The 15,627-nt window shown below is 37.7% G+C and overlaps 2 protein-coding genes and 1 non-coding gene across 3 annotated transcripts in view; 1 reads left to right on the top strand and 2 right to left on the bottom strand.

Annotated features, from left to right (window-relative positions):
• LOC101849428 (WD repeat-containing protein 63) overlaps nt 1-3,691 on the bottom strand; it is a 31,921-nt gene extending 28,230 nt beyond the window's left edge. Inside the window, 3 exon segments of the mRNA XM_035973580.1 lie at nt 38-149; nt 718-872; nt 3,574-3,691. Coding sequence (XP_035829473.1) covers nt 38-149; nt 718-807 — 202 coding nt within the window. The 5' untranslated portion in view covers nt 808-872; nt 3,574-3,691.
• Nucleotides 3,692-3,855: 164 nt separating this feature from the next.
• TRNAC-GCA lies at nt 3,856-3,927 on the top strand. Its single transcript has one exon. It is a non-coding gene; the product is annotated as a tRNA-Cys (tRNA).
• Nucleotides 3,928-12,182: 8,255 nt separating this feature from the next.
• Nucleotides 12,183-15,129, bottom strand: LOC118479025. Its single transcript, XM_035973579.1, has 2 exons — nt 14,963-15,129; nt 12,183-13,086 (listed from the first exon to the last, which is right to left on the bottom strand). Exon 2 carries the CDS (start codon nt 13,051-13,053, stop codon nt 12,475-12,477), a length of 579 nt encoding a protein of 192 aa, XP_035829472.1. The 5' UTR covers nt 13,054-13,086; nt 14,963-15,129; the 3' UTR covers nt 12,183-12,474.
• Nucleotides 15,130-15,627: the final 498 nt, after the last annotated feature.

The raw sequence follows: 15,627 nt of genomic DNA on the forward strand, positions 1-15,627 counted from the left end.
AAAAAGTCTTTTCACAACAACTATGCTGGTTACTTACCCCCCTTTTTCCCTCCTTTTGGAGGTGGTTTCTTCTCAGCTTTCTTTTCAGCCGGCTTCTCCGCTTCTGGTTTTGCTTCAGCATCTGGCTCAGCCGCTACTTGAGCAGTGTCCTGTGTCGTGCACAATTTGAACACATGGTCATCAAACGGAACATTAAACTATTAAGTACAATATGTACAGTTTTTACTATACATGATTTGAAGATACATTTTTGACTGAGACAAGCTGTCAACTGTTGTTCAAGCATTTTATATTAGCTGAAGCTAGGAATATCAGCCTCTTATGAGAAGGCCTTGTGTCTAATATCTTCAAAATGAACAGATTCTTTTTAGAAGTTTGCATAAGCAACTGTTTCTAAGATTTAAATGAGCAGAACTAGACTCAGAATCAAAAATCCCCTTAAGCATCAGAGAAGAATAATTATGAATGGAATACTGCCAAATGGATAGTTGAAAGCAGCATTGCATTATCCATAATTCATCCTATTCAACCACTTTCTGCTCATTATAGTCATCAACAGGTCAAAATTCTATCATTGAACTAAAGTGCATTTAGCTTAAATACTGTGTCAGAACTTTTAAAAAATGAATACTCAGAATTTAATTCCTCTCAACACATTGAGAAAGCTGTGAAAAACGTGGAAGTGAGTGCTGAGACATGGCTTGACAGAGCATCTACCTCTTCCTTCTCCTCTTTCTGAGTGGCCTCCTTCACCTCCTGCTGAGCCTCAGCCTCAGGGGCTGCTGGTTCGGCTCCCGCGTCCGCCATCTTCTTTGTTGTCCTTGAGCTCACTCAACGACTCAAACGTTGCAGTTATCAGACTGAACTTTGTCCTAAGGAATGAGATAAAAGGAAAGGATTTAATTGAAAAGACACAATCACAATACTTTAGATGACAAAGTTCCACATTAGGATATTTCATTCTGACTAACATGGTAGGCTATATGGTCGCTTTAAGGAGAAGCGGGCTAAACCAGATTTCGGGGGTGTCCAGAAATCTTGACTTACACCAAAAGTGGGCATTGTCCTACCTATAGGAGAAGTTTGGTTTCATTGGTGTGTATACTTGTTTGGTTACAGAGAAAACTCTCCTTGTCTTTTAAAGAAACTGAACACGGGGCAAAACTTTACCTCCCCCTTGTTCTTAAAAGCGACCATATATAATATTTGCTGTGAAGGCTGAATTTTTAAATTACCCCCTAATATAATGGGGAAATGGTAAATATATAAGAGCTTGATTGTAATTGCCAAAACCATCTACACTTGCACTCAAGGTATAAACAAATATTCCTGTTCCAACATGTTTCAAATCTAAAAAGAAGGTAAATCAGAGACGCGTCCACTGTGCGTCAACACCTCCTCATTTTTTCAAGGATCTGCACAATGAACAACAAAGCGGGCGACTATTCCGGTCCATTTATTCCCAACTTCAGGTCAGTTTTGTTTCTTATGATGCGCTTGCAAAATATTAAACGGGTTAGAGATTCTGGGTCATTTAAATTTAGCTGATGAGGAAACAAATTTAAGACAACAAAAATTTTATTTTAAAGAGAGGCAAAGTGGTACATTTGCCCCAATAACAATAAGAACAGTATTATATATATATAGCTGTCGTGGGTGAAATGTATAATATATATATTCATCATTACAACCATTCAACAAGGAATAGATGAGTAGGACAAATTTGACTGCACATGTACCAGCCTTTCCTTATGACCACGACTGCTGCTATGATATGTGCCTTATTATATGCGCTACTGTGGCTTATATTAGAGGTCATCGTGTAGCGGGCAAACCACCGCAGTGTAGTCATATTTATCATTTAATTGTTCCATTTTAAATACAGTCAAACCTGTCTTAATAAGTATATATGGAAACCTGTATAAAACGGAAACCTGTCTTAACAGAATCTCCCCGCTCCTCCCCCCCCCCCCCCCCCTTGATATTCCTCTTTAATTACCTGTATAAAACGGAAACCTCTCCAATGAGGAAATCGAAAGAAAAAATCCACTCCCTTTCGAGGGATTCACCTGTCTAAGACGGAAAATGCTTAGCTCGCTCAGCCCTGATTTGAAGCAAAACTCGAAAGTTTGGTTCCGTCGGCTCTTAACTTAACACGCTATGGCCATGCCGCTGGGTGGGATTAAGGGTAGTAGGGGTGCAATTTGGGAGTAGATACCCCATCATGTTAGCCCTGAGCGATGCAGATGGTCAGTGTAATGTGGTTGTGAAATCTCGAAAGACTGCCCATGAGAGTGCTCGAGTAGCGAGCCACTATGGAAACTTTCCTGGGTAGCCAGAATTAAGCCAGAGGTGTGAAATAGATTGACCAATGCCTGCCGCCCAGATCGTATGGCCAGCTGAGAAAAGAGTTCCTCGAATCGTTGTGAGGGGTGGCATTGACGGGTGGGGCTAAGGTGGAAGCAAAAGAGATATGTTCAAACGTTTCTGTTTTTAATAGGTCAAGTTGGTCCTATGAAAGGCAAGCACATATAGGTGGTATTTGATAAGACTAACGCAAGTAATTATCAGACAGGATAGCAATTGAGAGGGGTGAAGTTTTGACTACTGCTTGCCGATCAGACAACCGATCATTGATTCAACCGGATGGGCCTTTATCAAACCCCCCTCCTAAACCTCAATCTCCCCCCAATTACCCCTATCTAAGACGGAAGATGTCTAAGACGGACTTTTTTTTCTGGCTCCATTGCGATCCGTCTTACACAGGTTCGACTAGATCTATAGGCCAAAGTCCAAGGAAACCAGCGAAGAATGGTTCACTCCTAAACAATCATGCAAACAAATCAAACAAGAAGAGATGTTGTTTTAGATAAAGTAAAGGAATTTTTTGCTGCACGAAGTTCCTAGGCTAGATCTATATGAACCTATATACGCTTCCCTGCACATAGCCTATTTTCCCATTCCCATTAATCCAAACTTTGGTCAGTACCTCAGTTGTTAACCTGACCCCAAAAAATACAGCTGCTCGTCGAGCCCGTTTTAGTCCATCATATAGACTAGACTCATAGAAAACTGTTGACCATAGCCAAGGCCCAATGCTATTATAGACTTTAGATCTAGAATCTAGATCTAGACTTAGAATCTAAATCTCTAGATTTAGAATAGATTCTAATCAAATCCTCTGCTGTTAACTGTTGCTAAATTGATGTAAACATAAAATGTCAAGCGAATCACTCATCGTAGTAGTGAAGGCCCTTCAGAAGGGGTCATATGATTCCAAAGCTTTGGAAGCTTTCACTTGACTTGTCCGTCATTAAGTACAGTGCTTAAACTTAAGCCTAATGAACTCGATCTGCATCCAAACCCAAGCTCAACTGACGAAGAAGGCTACACATCATGACTGACATGACCATATTATTATGATGATAAACAATTGTGGAATTGCGAGCCTGCACTGCGGATTATAAAAGTTGAGGTTCACTGTCTGGAAAAAAATCAACATGCAGCATACCATCGAGAAGAATTATACACGTACACAACTGCAGAAGTAATCCGTGATCCAGAAATACTTACCAAAAGATTACTCCAGTAGTGTCAGTTGTCGGTATTGCTATTCCGCCATCTTAACACAAAACGGAAGACAAACTATGGTTACCCTTAACAACGGACCAGTTTTGTTAATAATTGATTTGGTACTTTTACCGTCTGCGGTTTTGGTTTTAAAATATGTTGGCATTCTAATTATTGTAAGGAAGAATTATTAAAATGAATCATAAATTAAAAAATTAAAATTAAACCGATATTCACAAAATACTTTTAGAGTTATATATCAGAGAGTCCCCCCTAAGGCCAGTAGGGGATATAGCTCAGTGGTAGAGCATTCGACTGCAGATCGAGAGGTCCCTGGTTCGAACCCGGGTGTCCCCTCATTACTTTTTTTTTTCTTCCACACCTTTGGTGAACCATTAAATTGCAGCCTGATAATGATGTAATAACAAAAATTAACCCCTCCCCCGCCTCGAAACAAAAACTTATATGACATGTTACCATCGATGTACACAATAGTTTAAAAGGGGGTAACTCTGCATGTTACAGAAATTATAATTTACTATCCCTTCCACGGAAGCCTGTTTTTGTAACACAAAGTACCCAAGTAGAAATTATGTATCCGCACATTATGCACTTGCACTTTTGATCTGTGGTATTGGCTGCTTATTGTGCTTAAGAAATATTTTCTTGAAATTTGAAATCTAGAATCTAAATTCTAAATATTATTGGAAACATCAAGAACAGATACATAATGTAAGCAGACCGACAATATATATAGATCTATATTTTAATTGTTAAAAGGTAAAAGAATGAAAGTTGTTTTGTTTCTTTTTATCTTTCCTGAGAAATGTCACTTTCTGGGCTTATCACATTCGAACAGCGCGCCGACACAAATAATTATATATGTGCATGAAGAAATAAATAACTGTTTGAAAAATTATTTTTTTAAAATGATTGATTGACGATTTACTTTTAGTTGGTATTTTTCATCAACTTGTTTCTCTTTTGGCATCCCTTCGTCCACCAGTGTTCCCTTGAATTCTGATCGAAGTCTTCAATGATTAGGCTGCCAGGATCGATCGACAGGTTTCTCCGTCTCCACACCATACAAGGAAGTGTACATATGTGAGGCAGCGTGGTAGAATCAGGCTCTCGTCAATTTTTGGGCATACAGAGTTATTGGTATCATCTTAAAGCCTGTTCAGTTGTATTTATTTGGATGAAAAAAATATCCATTTATCTTGAATACTAGTTGAGATATTTGCGAATGAAGGATGTGTGGGTCACCTGCTTTCAGAGGTAAAGTTAGTGAGAAAACGGCCGACAAAGATTAGTTATTTCCTTAGCTTAAGAGTCCCTGGTAACTTAAAATTTACAATTTTTGTGCCTTTAATCTACGTTTTTCAGGAAAATTTCCACAGAAATGAGTTCTTTAATCTAGGCATGAAAGGTGTTGAGCCAAAAAAAAACACCACAAAAAAAATTGATGAAAATTCACAAACCTGAGGAAAAATGCGAGTTTCTTTACTTTGATTATTTTGACGAGAACCTGATTCCATCACGCTGCCTCACATAATATAAGGACTTACATGTACTATGATTAATTGAGAAATTGAAGCAATGTCCCAGTGATACCAATGTTTGGTACGTGATACGACAACTTTGAAATAATAGCTTATTATAGCAAGAGACATCGTCAGCGTTCTTAGTGTGCTGTGTTCTCTCTTCCATATATATATATATTTCTATGTTATACATGATGTATACAGTATAGGCCTAAAATGTTCTTGTGTAATTAGGAGGTTTTCTTTTCACTATTTAAGTGTGCGTGTAGAGGTCTCTTAATTGTTTGGCTTTGACTGGATCTTTTAGAGAAGTACAGCCAAAGATTCTTGATTAATAAATGCAGTAAAGAATCTTTGGTATATCTTACTGTTTGTATTATAATTTATTTAAATTATTATTTGTACAATGGAATGGCATCGCCGAAGAACGGGAGAGAACAGAACAGACAGGGGACATAATTACATTGAGATGTCTCGGTAGTTTGAAGTCTTAATTGTACTAGTTATCTACCTTGACGGCCATCTGGTGACTGCTGACACCTTGGAGTAACTATTACTCCAAGGCTGACACCATGGAGGTTTTTGTCCTTGGGTGAAGAAACCAAACAAGATGACTTGAACAAAATAAGGAGATTCAGATTTTTTTTTTGTCAGAGAATTATTCCATTCAAGCTCGCAAGGAGCTAATCCCTCTCAGTTCGACTGTTTGAGGTCTATCATTTTTGTTTGTGGCGGCAACAGCAACTTCTTTTTACGCCAAAAGTGGGCACTGCCCTACCTAGGAGAAATCTGGTTTCATTGGTGTGTATATGTTTAGTAATAGGGGAAACTCTCCTTGTCTTTTAGAGAAACTAAACAATATCCAAAAACTTTAACTTTGATTTTTCTCAAAACAGCGTTTTTCGGGATAGCTCCCTTGTGCTTAAAAGCGACCAAATATAATAATATATATGACCCCCTTGAAGTAAACACAGCCAACGGAGCACAGCACCCACTCATTAGCTGCTTGATAACTTGCCTCCCAAACCACCTCTGATCACTGGCTAAAAATATCTGCTGTCGCCAGATTTCAGCCTGATGACTTCAAGGCTGGAGAGAGGGAGGGAGGGAGGGAGAGAGAGAGAGAGAGAGAGAGAGAGAGAGAGAGAGAGAGAGAGAGAGAGAGAGAGAGAGAGAGAGAGAGAGAGAGAAAGAGTAATGGTCATCTACTGCTGGGAAAATCAAAGCAGGACTTAAAAGAAAACAACATGAGACCAATCAGTGGCACCCTTCCTTCACTGGCACTAAAAACAACATTGTTAGGTTGTAAAAGTGGTTTAACACTCACTCAGACTTACATCTGATACAGCCACAAAGTTTTTTTAGTAGAGGTTTTTCGGCGCTTGGAACTGCATAAGGTTATATGAGCGCCAGAAAATTAGAGGTGTCACAAGAGATTAACAAACATAAAAAAAGAAGAAGGGGAGATAAGGACAATAGATGTTTGGTAGGAAAGAAGAAGCAAACCACACCACAGCACCCGCCAACCACCCACTCCACAAAGATTGTACACAAAGAAAGTGACAATGATATTCCCCTCTATGTCATCCATATAATGTTTTATTGACATAATTAAATAAACATTAAACGAAAGAAATCTGGTATAAGTGTAAAAGGAATGAAATATACATAGAAATCAAATATTGCACAAAAATGTGACTAGCCTATACAGAGTAAGTTAAAGTCAACCACAAATATAGTTATGGTACAGAAAACAACAAAAACAGCTCTGGTTTTGACAGAATAAAAAATACAAACAGTGACAGTAGAATAATCTACGTGAACCCAATCAATCTGAGAGACAGGAATTGAGAATTGAAAATATTGACCTCAGCAGTAGAGAAATCAAAGTTACGTTTACATACAAACTGAAATAACCCAGGACAACCTTGAGTACGGTAAAAGATAAAAAGGGCAAAAATAAGCGAAGAATGTAAAACATCTGTTGCATCAACGGTAACCCAGTGAGACCTTCAGCTCTGAGTAATTGTGGTAGGTTGTGGAAAAGAAAAGCCCGCATAGTTATAATGCATGACGCTTTTTTAGTAAAAACAACAAAACAGATTTATATCACTGAATAACACAGCAAAGCTAGATATCTACATATTTAAGAAACAAAGAGCATTTCATAGTACATTGCATATAAGCACACACCGCACAGGGACATGGAAAGAAATTAGGCCTACTTTATTTCCTACTTATGACGGTTCTAGGGGGCTGGTGAGTATGTGTGTGTGCATGTGTGTGTGCGTGCACAAAACTATCATATCACATCATACAGTATCTCAAAAACTGAACTTTTCTGGAGAAGCAAATAACTCATATAGTCTCTAATATCTCATCCAACGAAATACTTGTAATACACTTTTTCGTCATAGCACTTCTTGGCTATGCATAGTTACAGGTTTACAATTTCGACAAAAGATGTCCTCTGCGATGTAATATCATCTCTCGGTCAAAAAAATTATTGCATTTTAAGTTAAGATAGCTTGGTCCCCTATCTCCAATTTATTGCACAAACAAGATGGAATGTCTACAGCACCACAGTTTTGAGTCTTCGGAAACAAGTTTGCTCCAAGCTATGAGACAGAAAACTACAAGTACAAGCAAAACTGAGTTTGAAAGTATACATTTGAAAGAAGTACAATGACTCAACAGGGAACATTCAATGTCAGAAAAATAAGACAAGCAATAGGAATCCCAGACAAATAGGAAGTAAGCAGGACCATCAGTGGCACCTTCCAATCACCATAGCAACCATGAGACATAAGCTGTTGAGATGTTATTAAAACAAAAGCGTGCTTTGTGATAATCCAGACATTTCACAAACATACAGAAAGAGTATTAAAAAAACATCGCACAATTATGAGTTGAAAACTTTTCACCATCGCTATTTATCATTAACATTTTGATTTGCAACATGTTTAAAATGATACACATCGAATCTAAACATCTCATTCTCATTAAACCAGTCTAATAAAATATTCACTGTCTTATTCAGCACGTAATTGAGATCTTACAAAGAAATGTGCACTTTCACAGATGACAATTTTGGTATACACCGACTGAAATATAAAAACAGCAGATACTCTCTCATACAGGCAGCTGTACTTAATAAAATTTCATGATTTCGGGGGGGGGTTGATAATCATTATAAACAACAAACACAACTGGCACGATCAGAAAGCCAAGCCAACACTTTCATGAATCCTGGAGAGGAGGGAGGAGCAGCTATGGCATAGAACCGCCTGAGATGTACCTATTCTCCAACAAAGTAACCAAGTAACCGTTATAAACAAACAAAAAGCATAGAAAAAGAGCAATTACAATATTATATATAATAATATATATAGAAATCAACCTCTACGGGTCTCAACCTCTAATACTATGAAGGTCAAGGCCGACATGTACATTAATACAACACTCACACGAGTGAGGTGAAGACACACTAGGGTGAGTAGCTTCCACATGTACACATACATCCGGAGTATGTTAAAACTTTGCCTCCTATCAGCAATTCACATCGTCCAGGGGGGCAAATAACCAGGGGTAGAACAAAAAATGAATTTATTCTCATTTAAAAAAACTTAAGTTGACTAGAACGCAAAATTCCTTTTCTGTTAAACTGCAAATTAAACAATTCACTAACGGTTGAAGAGAACATAACTACCCTTAAAAGGGAGAAATCACAAATTGTATCAAAACTGTAGGAGCTTTGGAACACGATTTCATATAAAAATCATTATATTATTAACAGAGCAAATACATGTACAATTCATATCACAAAAGCACACATGGTTTTCACAGGAGAGATATATATACAGTATAACGCAGATAGCTCCAATTCATCTGGACTGGCCTCTGTGTTTCGAGGGATATCTTACAAAGATAAAAAAGAAGAAAAAACAAATGGGACCGCAGGCACAGTTTGACGGATGCGTGATTTTGAGTCTTCTGTGTTCAACCTATCCGTATTATACTGTATATTATATTATACAAAAATTAAAGACAAAAGCAAAAAAACAGTTATTCTGTTTTAGTAAAAGTTTTACGGCACTTGCAGCATGATTAGATCATACGAGTACTGAAGATTACAGGTGTTACAAGAGAGTAACAAAACACAAAAAAGAAGGAGGGGATATAAATACCCCAGAAGTTTGATAGGAAAGAAGACTGAGCAAACCACACTAGAGCACCAGCCAACCACTCACCAGACAAAGTTAAAGTCAAATACAGCGTGAACCTGGATCAAACACATGCGCCGTATAGAAAGACTTCAATGGTGGCAAATGATGATAGTGGATGAAGCATGAAAAAAAGTGTGGAGCTTTTTTTTTTTATAGTAGAGGGTTTTATGGCGTCGCAACTGCATAAGGTCGTATGAGCGCCAAGGGGTGGGTGTCAACAGAGAAGTCTTTATAGGGAATCAGACTTAGACTGCTCACCTCTCTAGCTTCAACAGCACAAGGTCTGCTTCGACTATCAAGGCACCCCAAAATAGCAGGTCACAAGAGAGTGATAAACATACAAAAGAAGTAGACGAAAATGACAAAAGTAAGGATCAGGAAAGAAAAAGCAGCAGTTCCCTGCTGTAGATCAGGCACAGTTATGAGCGTGACATGAGTCAGCCCATTTACAATTCTACTATGCTTGAACGAGAAATGTCCCCCCCCCCTTTGGGAATGTCCTAAAGACACTACAGTCAGTGGCACTGCCCCAGGGGAATGGCCTAAAGACACTACAGTCAGTGGCACTGCCCAGTGTGGAGCTTCACAGAACTGCCTTTTACAGTAACAATGAGGAGGCTGACAAACTTCACTGTGTCTTAAAGTGAGTTACAAAGACCAGACTGAGACATTGAACTGTATTTCATAATAGCAAAAAGGACAATGAGAAGCTCTAAACTGAACTTTTAAAAGCAGAAAAAAAGTAATCAGGTGAGAATGGGTATCTGGCCATAGACAGCGGGAGATCTTGTCATCTTGTTAGTGTTTTAGCACCTATAAAATAGCTGCTTGCAGAGAATGCTTCTCTCCTCAGGAAATTGAGATTGTTTAAGAATGCTATCAGGTCTGCTGGGGTAATAGATTGTAAAGCACATGATAGAGTTTTCTGTTGAGAGGGAATTAGTGCTATAGACAAAAGCTCATTATTATATGTGCCAAAGATGAGAGGTGCAACTAACAGTTAACACCTTACAAATGAAGATAATACGGAAAAGAGATACTTGATAGGAAAGACAGGAGCAAACCACACCAGAGCACCCACCAACCACCCATACACAATTTCAACAGTCTTCTACAGTTACAACGAGGACACTGAGAAATCAAACTGTACTTTAAAGTTAGTAACAAGAGACTGAGACTCGGCCAAAAGAACGCATTAATAGTCTTGAGATGAAGACAAAATGGAGTACAAATGGTCCACAGCATGAGATGAGGGAATGCTTCACATATAACTTATTATAAGTTAAAGTAAAAAACATTCACAATGTTCTCCTTGAGCTGTGCTACTTTCGCTTATTATAATATAAAAATATGGTTTCTCTGTCAAAAGTTACGGTGAGTCATTGATCTGCGGAGAATGTAAACACACAGGAAAAATTCACACAACGAACACAGCATGAAGAGCTACATGATATAATACTACAACATTCAGTTTGGTTTAAAAACACACACAACGACACACAAATATTATTCAAGTCTACAAAATCATTCTTTCAACTGCTGCATAGAAAAGATGGGAGTCCCCTCAGACAATAAATGCTCTCAGAAAACCGCAGAAACTCTTGTGATCCAAAATAAGTCTTCGATACTACAAGTCGGAAGTCACAGTTTGCAGGAATGTGTGACCCGTGCTTGGCCTTTGTTGTGAACACATGATGAGTTGGTAAAGGAAGAACAACGAGAGTACATACAGAAAACATAACATACCACACATGATCTCCTCATGGCACACAGAAAGATACATATACACTCTGAATAAAACAAAAGAAAAAAAATCCCTTCAAGCACACACCCATCATAGAAGATTAACTTGCGCGGTTGCACATAAATTATAATGATAGTGATAGTCTGCAGTTTCGTCTTTTGATTGAAGCTGTAAGATAAATTACTGTAAGTTTTATCACGAATCATAGAGGAAATTAGGGAAGGAAAATCAAGATTACTCCCTCAATAGATAAAGAAATCCAGGTTTCAGTGGTTTATGAAATAAATGCAACAGAAGAGATGTGACGAAGGAGAAAGGGTAAAGACATAAAGATACCATCTTTACAAATAAATAAATTAAAATGCATTTTGAAAGACCACATTTTGTCAGCTGTCTCCAGCATTTATCTGCCTGACAACAACTGCAAGATCACTCTGTAAAGTCTTTCTCTCTCCTCACCGAAGATAAGACTTCAGAACAAATCTTTGTGTAGTCCGTCCAAAATACAAAAACAAAAATTGCACTTGTTTTTATCTTATTTATGAAAAGTACCAACTCTTTCTTATTGCACATACATATATGTATATTTCTCTTATCATCAACTAAACCAGTTTTTAAAAAATGAAGCCCCACATTATAATATGTGGCCCACTCAAAATACCCATAGGGTAATGAACTCCAGTAGTTTTGTCCACATGTTTCTAATAACTCTTCCTAAAGTCACCACTGGGAGGAATCTAACTTTATTACATCTCTTTCGACACAAAACACAGAGCTTTAACCAAGAAAGAGGAGAACAAGAAAAAGAAAAAAAACCCCCATGTTGTCAAGGGTAGAAAAAGACCCTACTGTTTCACAGTAAAATAAGATAATAGTTATTAAAAAAATCTCATCTGATCTTAAAAACTTTGCCCAAGGTATATATATATATGTAATGACCTGTGAGTTGGTGGTCATATCGTTGTGATCCTTCATGTTTTATATATTTGATAAAATAGGTGTAAACTACTGACCAGACAGTGATATTCATCACTACCATACTATGGGCATCACACTGTATTATAACAACAAAAGCTGAAAAAAAAAAATGCTGAAATATTTTTTTCACAATGTCAATTCGCAGACTTGCCAGAGAACAGATGACAGTTGCATTCACAACAGTCCGTAATACTGCCTTGGTCACTTCAAGAGTTCAGTATATAAGACGGGATCATAAAAATGACAATCTTAAAAACGTGGCAAAAAAGAAATAAAGATTTGAAGAAAGCTAGATCTAAACGCAATCGTAAAATCTGGCAGTGCATACAGATCAAACAATAGAGTAAAACTTTATATATATATATATATATACCTGCAACAAAAATTGAATTTAAAAAAAAATCCGTTATTTTCACAAATAAAACTCTTTCCCACCGAGATTTGTGGCAACTTCTATGTCACTGTGGGTCCCATTCTCTAATGTCGTAGCTGTCATGAGGTTTTCTGTGCGTGCAGACCTTTTCTTTCGTGATTTTTTTCCCGATACAGATCCAGTGTACATGCCTGAGGCCGCTGCGTCTTTCGTTCTCTGGTAGCAAGACAGGAGACCATCGGTGTCTCCTTCGTCCAGAATCAAGTTGTCCTCCGCATCTTCCATAGTTCTTAGCAAATCACTCAAATCATCCTTGAAATTTAGCAGACGTCGTATTTTTGAATGACTATGCTGAAGAGCAAATATTTGTTGATTTTTTCTCTCCAACTCTTCCTGAAGTACAGAAACAGTCCGCTCAGAGGCTAATAATTTTTTTGATAATCCTTCAATTTCCTTATCTTTTGCAGTAGAAATTTCGGTAACACGTTTCTGAAGAAATTTGTCTTTTGCTGCAAGAGCTTCATGTTGGGTATGGACTGTGACTTCCAACTCGTGTAGGCGTTTGTGCAGTTGTTGAAGATGACGGTTTGCCTCATCAATGCTTGTCCGCGGGATCATTTTGTCCAGAGGGGTGAAAGCACAAACAATGCCCTGAGGGTAGAACATTATAATATTTGTGTTTTAGTTAGAATTTTAAGGCACTTACAACACAGAGAGGCTACATTAACTATATATATATAAGGGTTGAAGATTAGAGGTGTTACAAGAGTAATACAAAAAAGTAGGACTGAGAGATTTAAGAACAATGGATGTTCCATGAAAGAAGGAGCAAACCACACCAGAGCACCCACAAACCACATGAATTATTCGCTAATGAAAAACGAATGATATTTACAACTTAATTTCATATGTTGCAACATCTTAAAATTTCTTTCACTTCACACCATACTTTCCTTTATATCTAACTAAACTTCAAGCTAGACAAATTGAAAAAACTAGATTCTACACAGGAGGACTTCCGTAACGAGCGACCACTATGACTATAGACAGAGAGTAGAATAGAGGTAGGGGTAGGGGTAGGGGTAGGGGTAGGGTCAGGGTTAGAAGGCCTCTTCTTTATTGTGTTTGCTGGGGAAGTAGCACATTACGGAAGTCCTTCCTTCTATACTGTGACCCACTCGCAGAGTAGACCACACATGCAAGTGATGATCTTGTGACTCGTATATTAAAAAACTATACTATCGTCAGGCATCTCTGGTAACTGAATGACACCTACCTGCCTAAAAAAAACAAGCTATTATAATGAAAGCTAGGCCATGATGATTATAAATTGATATAAATACTTGTACTGTAAGTAAGTTACTAACTCAAATCCAGTCTGAAGAAAAACAAAGTGAGGTATATCAAAATGAGATCCAAATTTAACTATAATCTCACTACGACAATGAACAAAACACCAGGCTCACAACATCAAATCAAGCAGTAGAAGAGAACAGTTTTAATACTGGGGAAGTGTGTTCACCCACGATAGAAAGATGAATGGAGAAATAAAATAAAAATAAAATGAGAATGAAAAAAGGCCAGTGCCATGACAAGAAGTAGAGACAAGGTGAGAAACAAGATTATCACAGAGAATGAGCTGGGCTGGCTCAGCTCACTGCTTGGAGTATAGAGACAAAGATAGAAAAAAAGAAAAAAAGTGATTTGGACATCTGTCAAAGTCAAGACTTCCAGAGAGTAGTTTAGTTTTATGTAGAATTACTATAGAGACTAGAGAAACCAGCGCCAGCAGAGACACAAAGGAAGAAGCACAAACAAGAGAAAGACGCTGCTCCCCTTGGCATTGTGGTTAATGGAGCTCAGGAAAAAAAAGTAAATAAAAGTGGATAAAATCCGGTTTTGGCCCCGACAGTAACTAATTTAGATCTAGATTTAGATTCTAGATCTATGGAATGTGGGTTTGGCTCCACCGACGATTACTTCTCTTGTTTTAAACGATAACTTTTTGACGTGCATGTCGAAGTGGAGATCATGGTTAAATTCAGGGGGGCATGCCCCCCTGAAACCCCCTATGTTTTTGTTAGGTCCTCCTTGACCTTGTTAAAAACGAGTGAAATATACAGATTTTATTATAGTTATAGGCCTATCTATTGTACTGAAAAATAACAGCGCATCTCTCGCTCTTGACCTTGTCATTGTTTGGATAAAACATTGATTACGAATTTCTTTAGAATTAGAAGAGTAAAGAGTAAGTCAGTATCGATAGGCCTATCCAGTACTCTTGGGGCCGAAACCAGAGAAAGCCGATTCTAGATCTAGATCTAGATCTCTAGATTAAGATCTTTCCTAAGATGAATGATTGACAGAATGAAGTGCAGCTAAATTTAATCATTCATTTAAATACGGACGTTCATTATAATTATAATTCGTTTATAAATCATTAGACTTCAGTTATAGCGATCTAATAGATCATAGCACACTTTATAAGCGCTGGAGGTACCCTCTGTAGGCTAATTTCAAAACGTACACTTTGAGGTAGAAAATAGGATGGTCTTTAGTTGTGGAAACGATTGGAAGACCTGATGCTGGAAACGACAAGAAAGTGAGTCACCGACAAAACAACTGGGTCTTGTGTGTTGTTTTTTTAGTTGCGTTCCGTTTCTCAGAGTTATCTTATCCGGAAGTGTAAACTCTGCATTAAATTGGAGTGCCAGATCCAGTGCCAGATAGGGCTAGTTCTAGTCGTGCCAAGGTTACTGAAATATTTTCCATTTCATGCGTAATTTTTGACAACTTAATCAAAAAAATACATGATAGAGATTTGCTTTATTTTAGGAAGATTTTATAGATTACAATGGCCTTTACAGGTGTAAGTTTAAATCTAACAAAGTTGTTCCAAATTTAGGCTATAAAACCCAACGTCTTCCTGTCAAAAATAGATTGGACTGGACATTATAAGGGAAAATGAAGTAGTTCGAGTGAAAGGTTGCAGAGAAATGACGGACTAACTTCGCGATATTATATCAAGGTAAGTTATTTCCTTTTGTCATAATAATAGTAAGGATGCTTCTGGACAGGACTTCGGTGAAATTTTGCTTTCATGATCGTGTATCATTTGGCTTACCAAACAGTAACAGAGTTGGAAGGTATGAAGTATGACAATACATACACTGTCTACTATACACACATCAC

Source organism: Aplysia californica, unplaced genomic scaffold (assembly GCF_000002075.1).
Source record: "Aplysia californica isolate F4 #8 unplaced genomic scaffold, AplCal3.0 scaffold01446, whole genome shotgun sequence".
NCBI lineage: Eukaryota > Metazoa > Mollusca > Gastropoda > Aplysiida > Aplysiidae > Aplysia > Aplysia californica.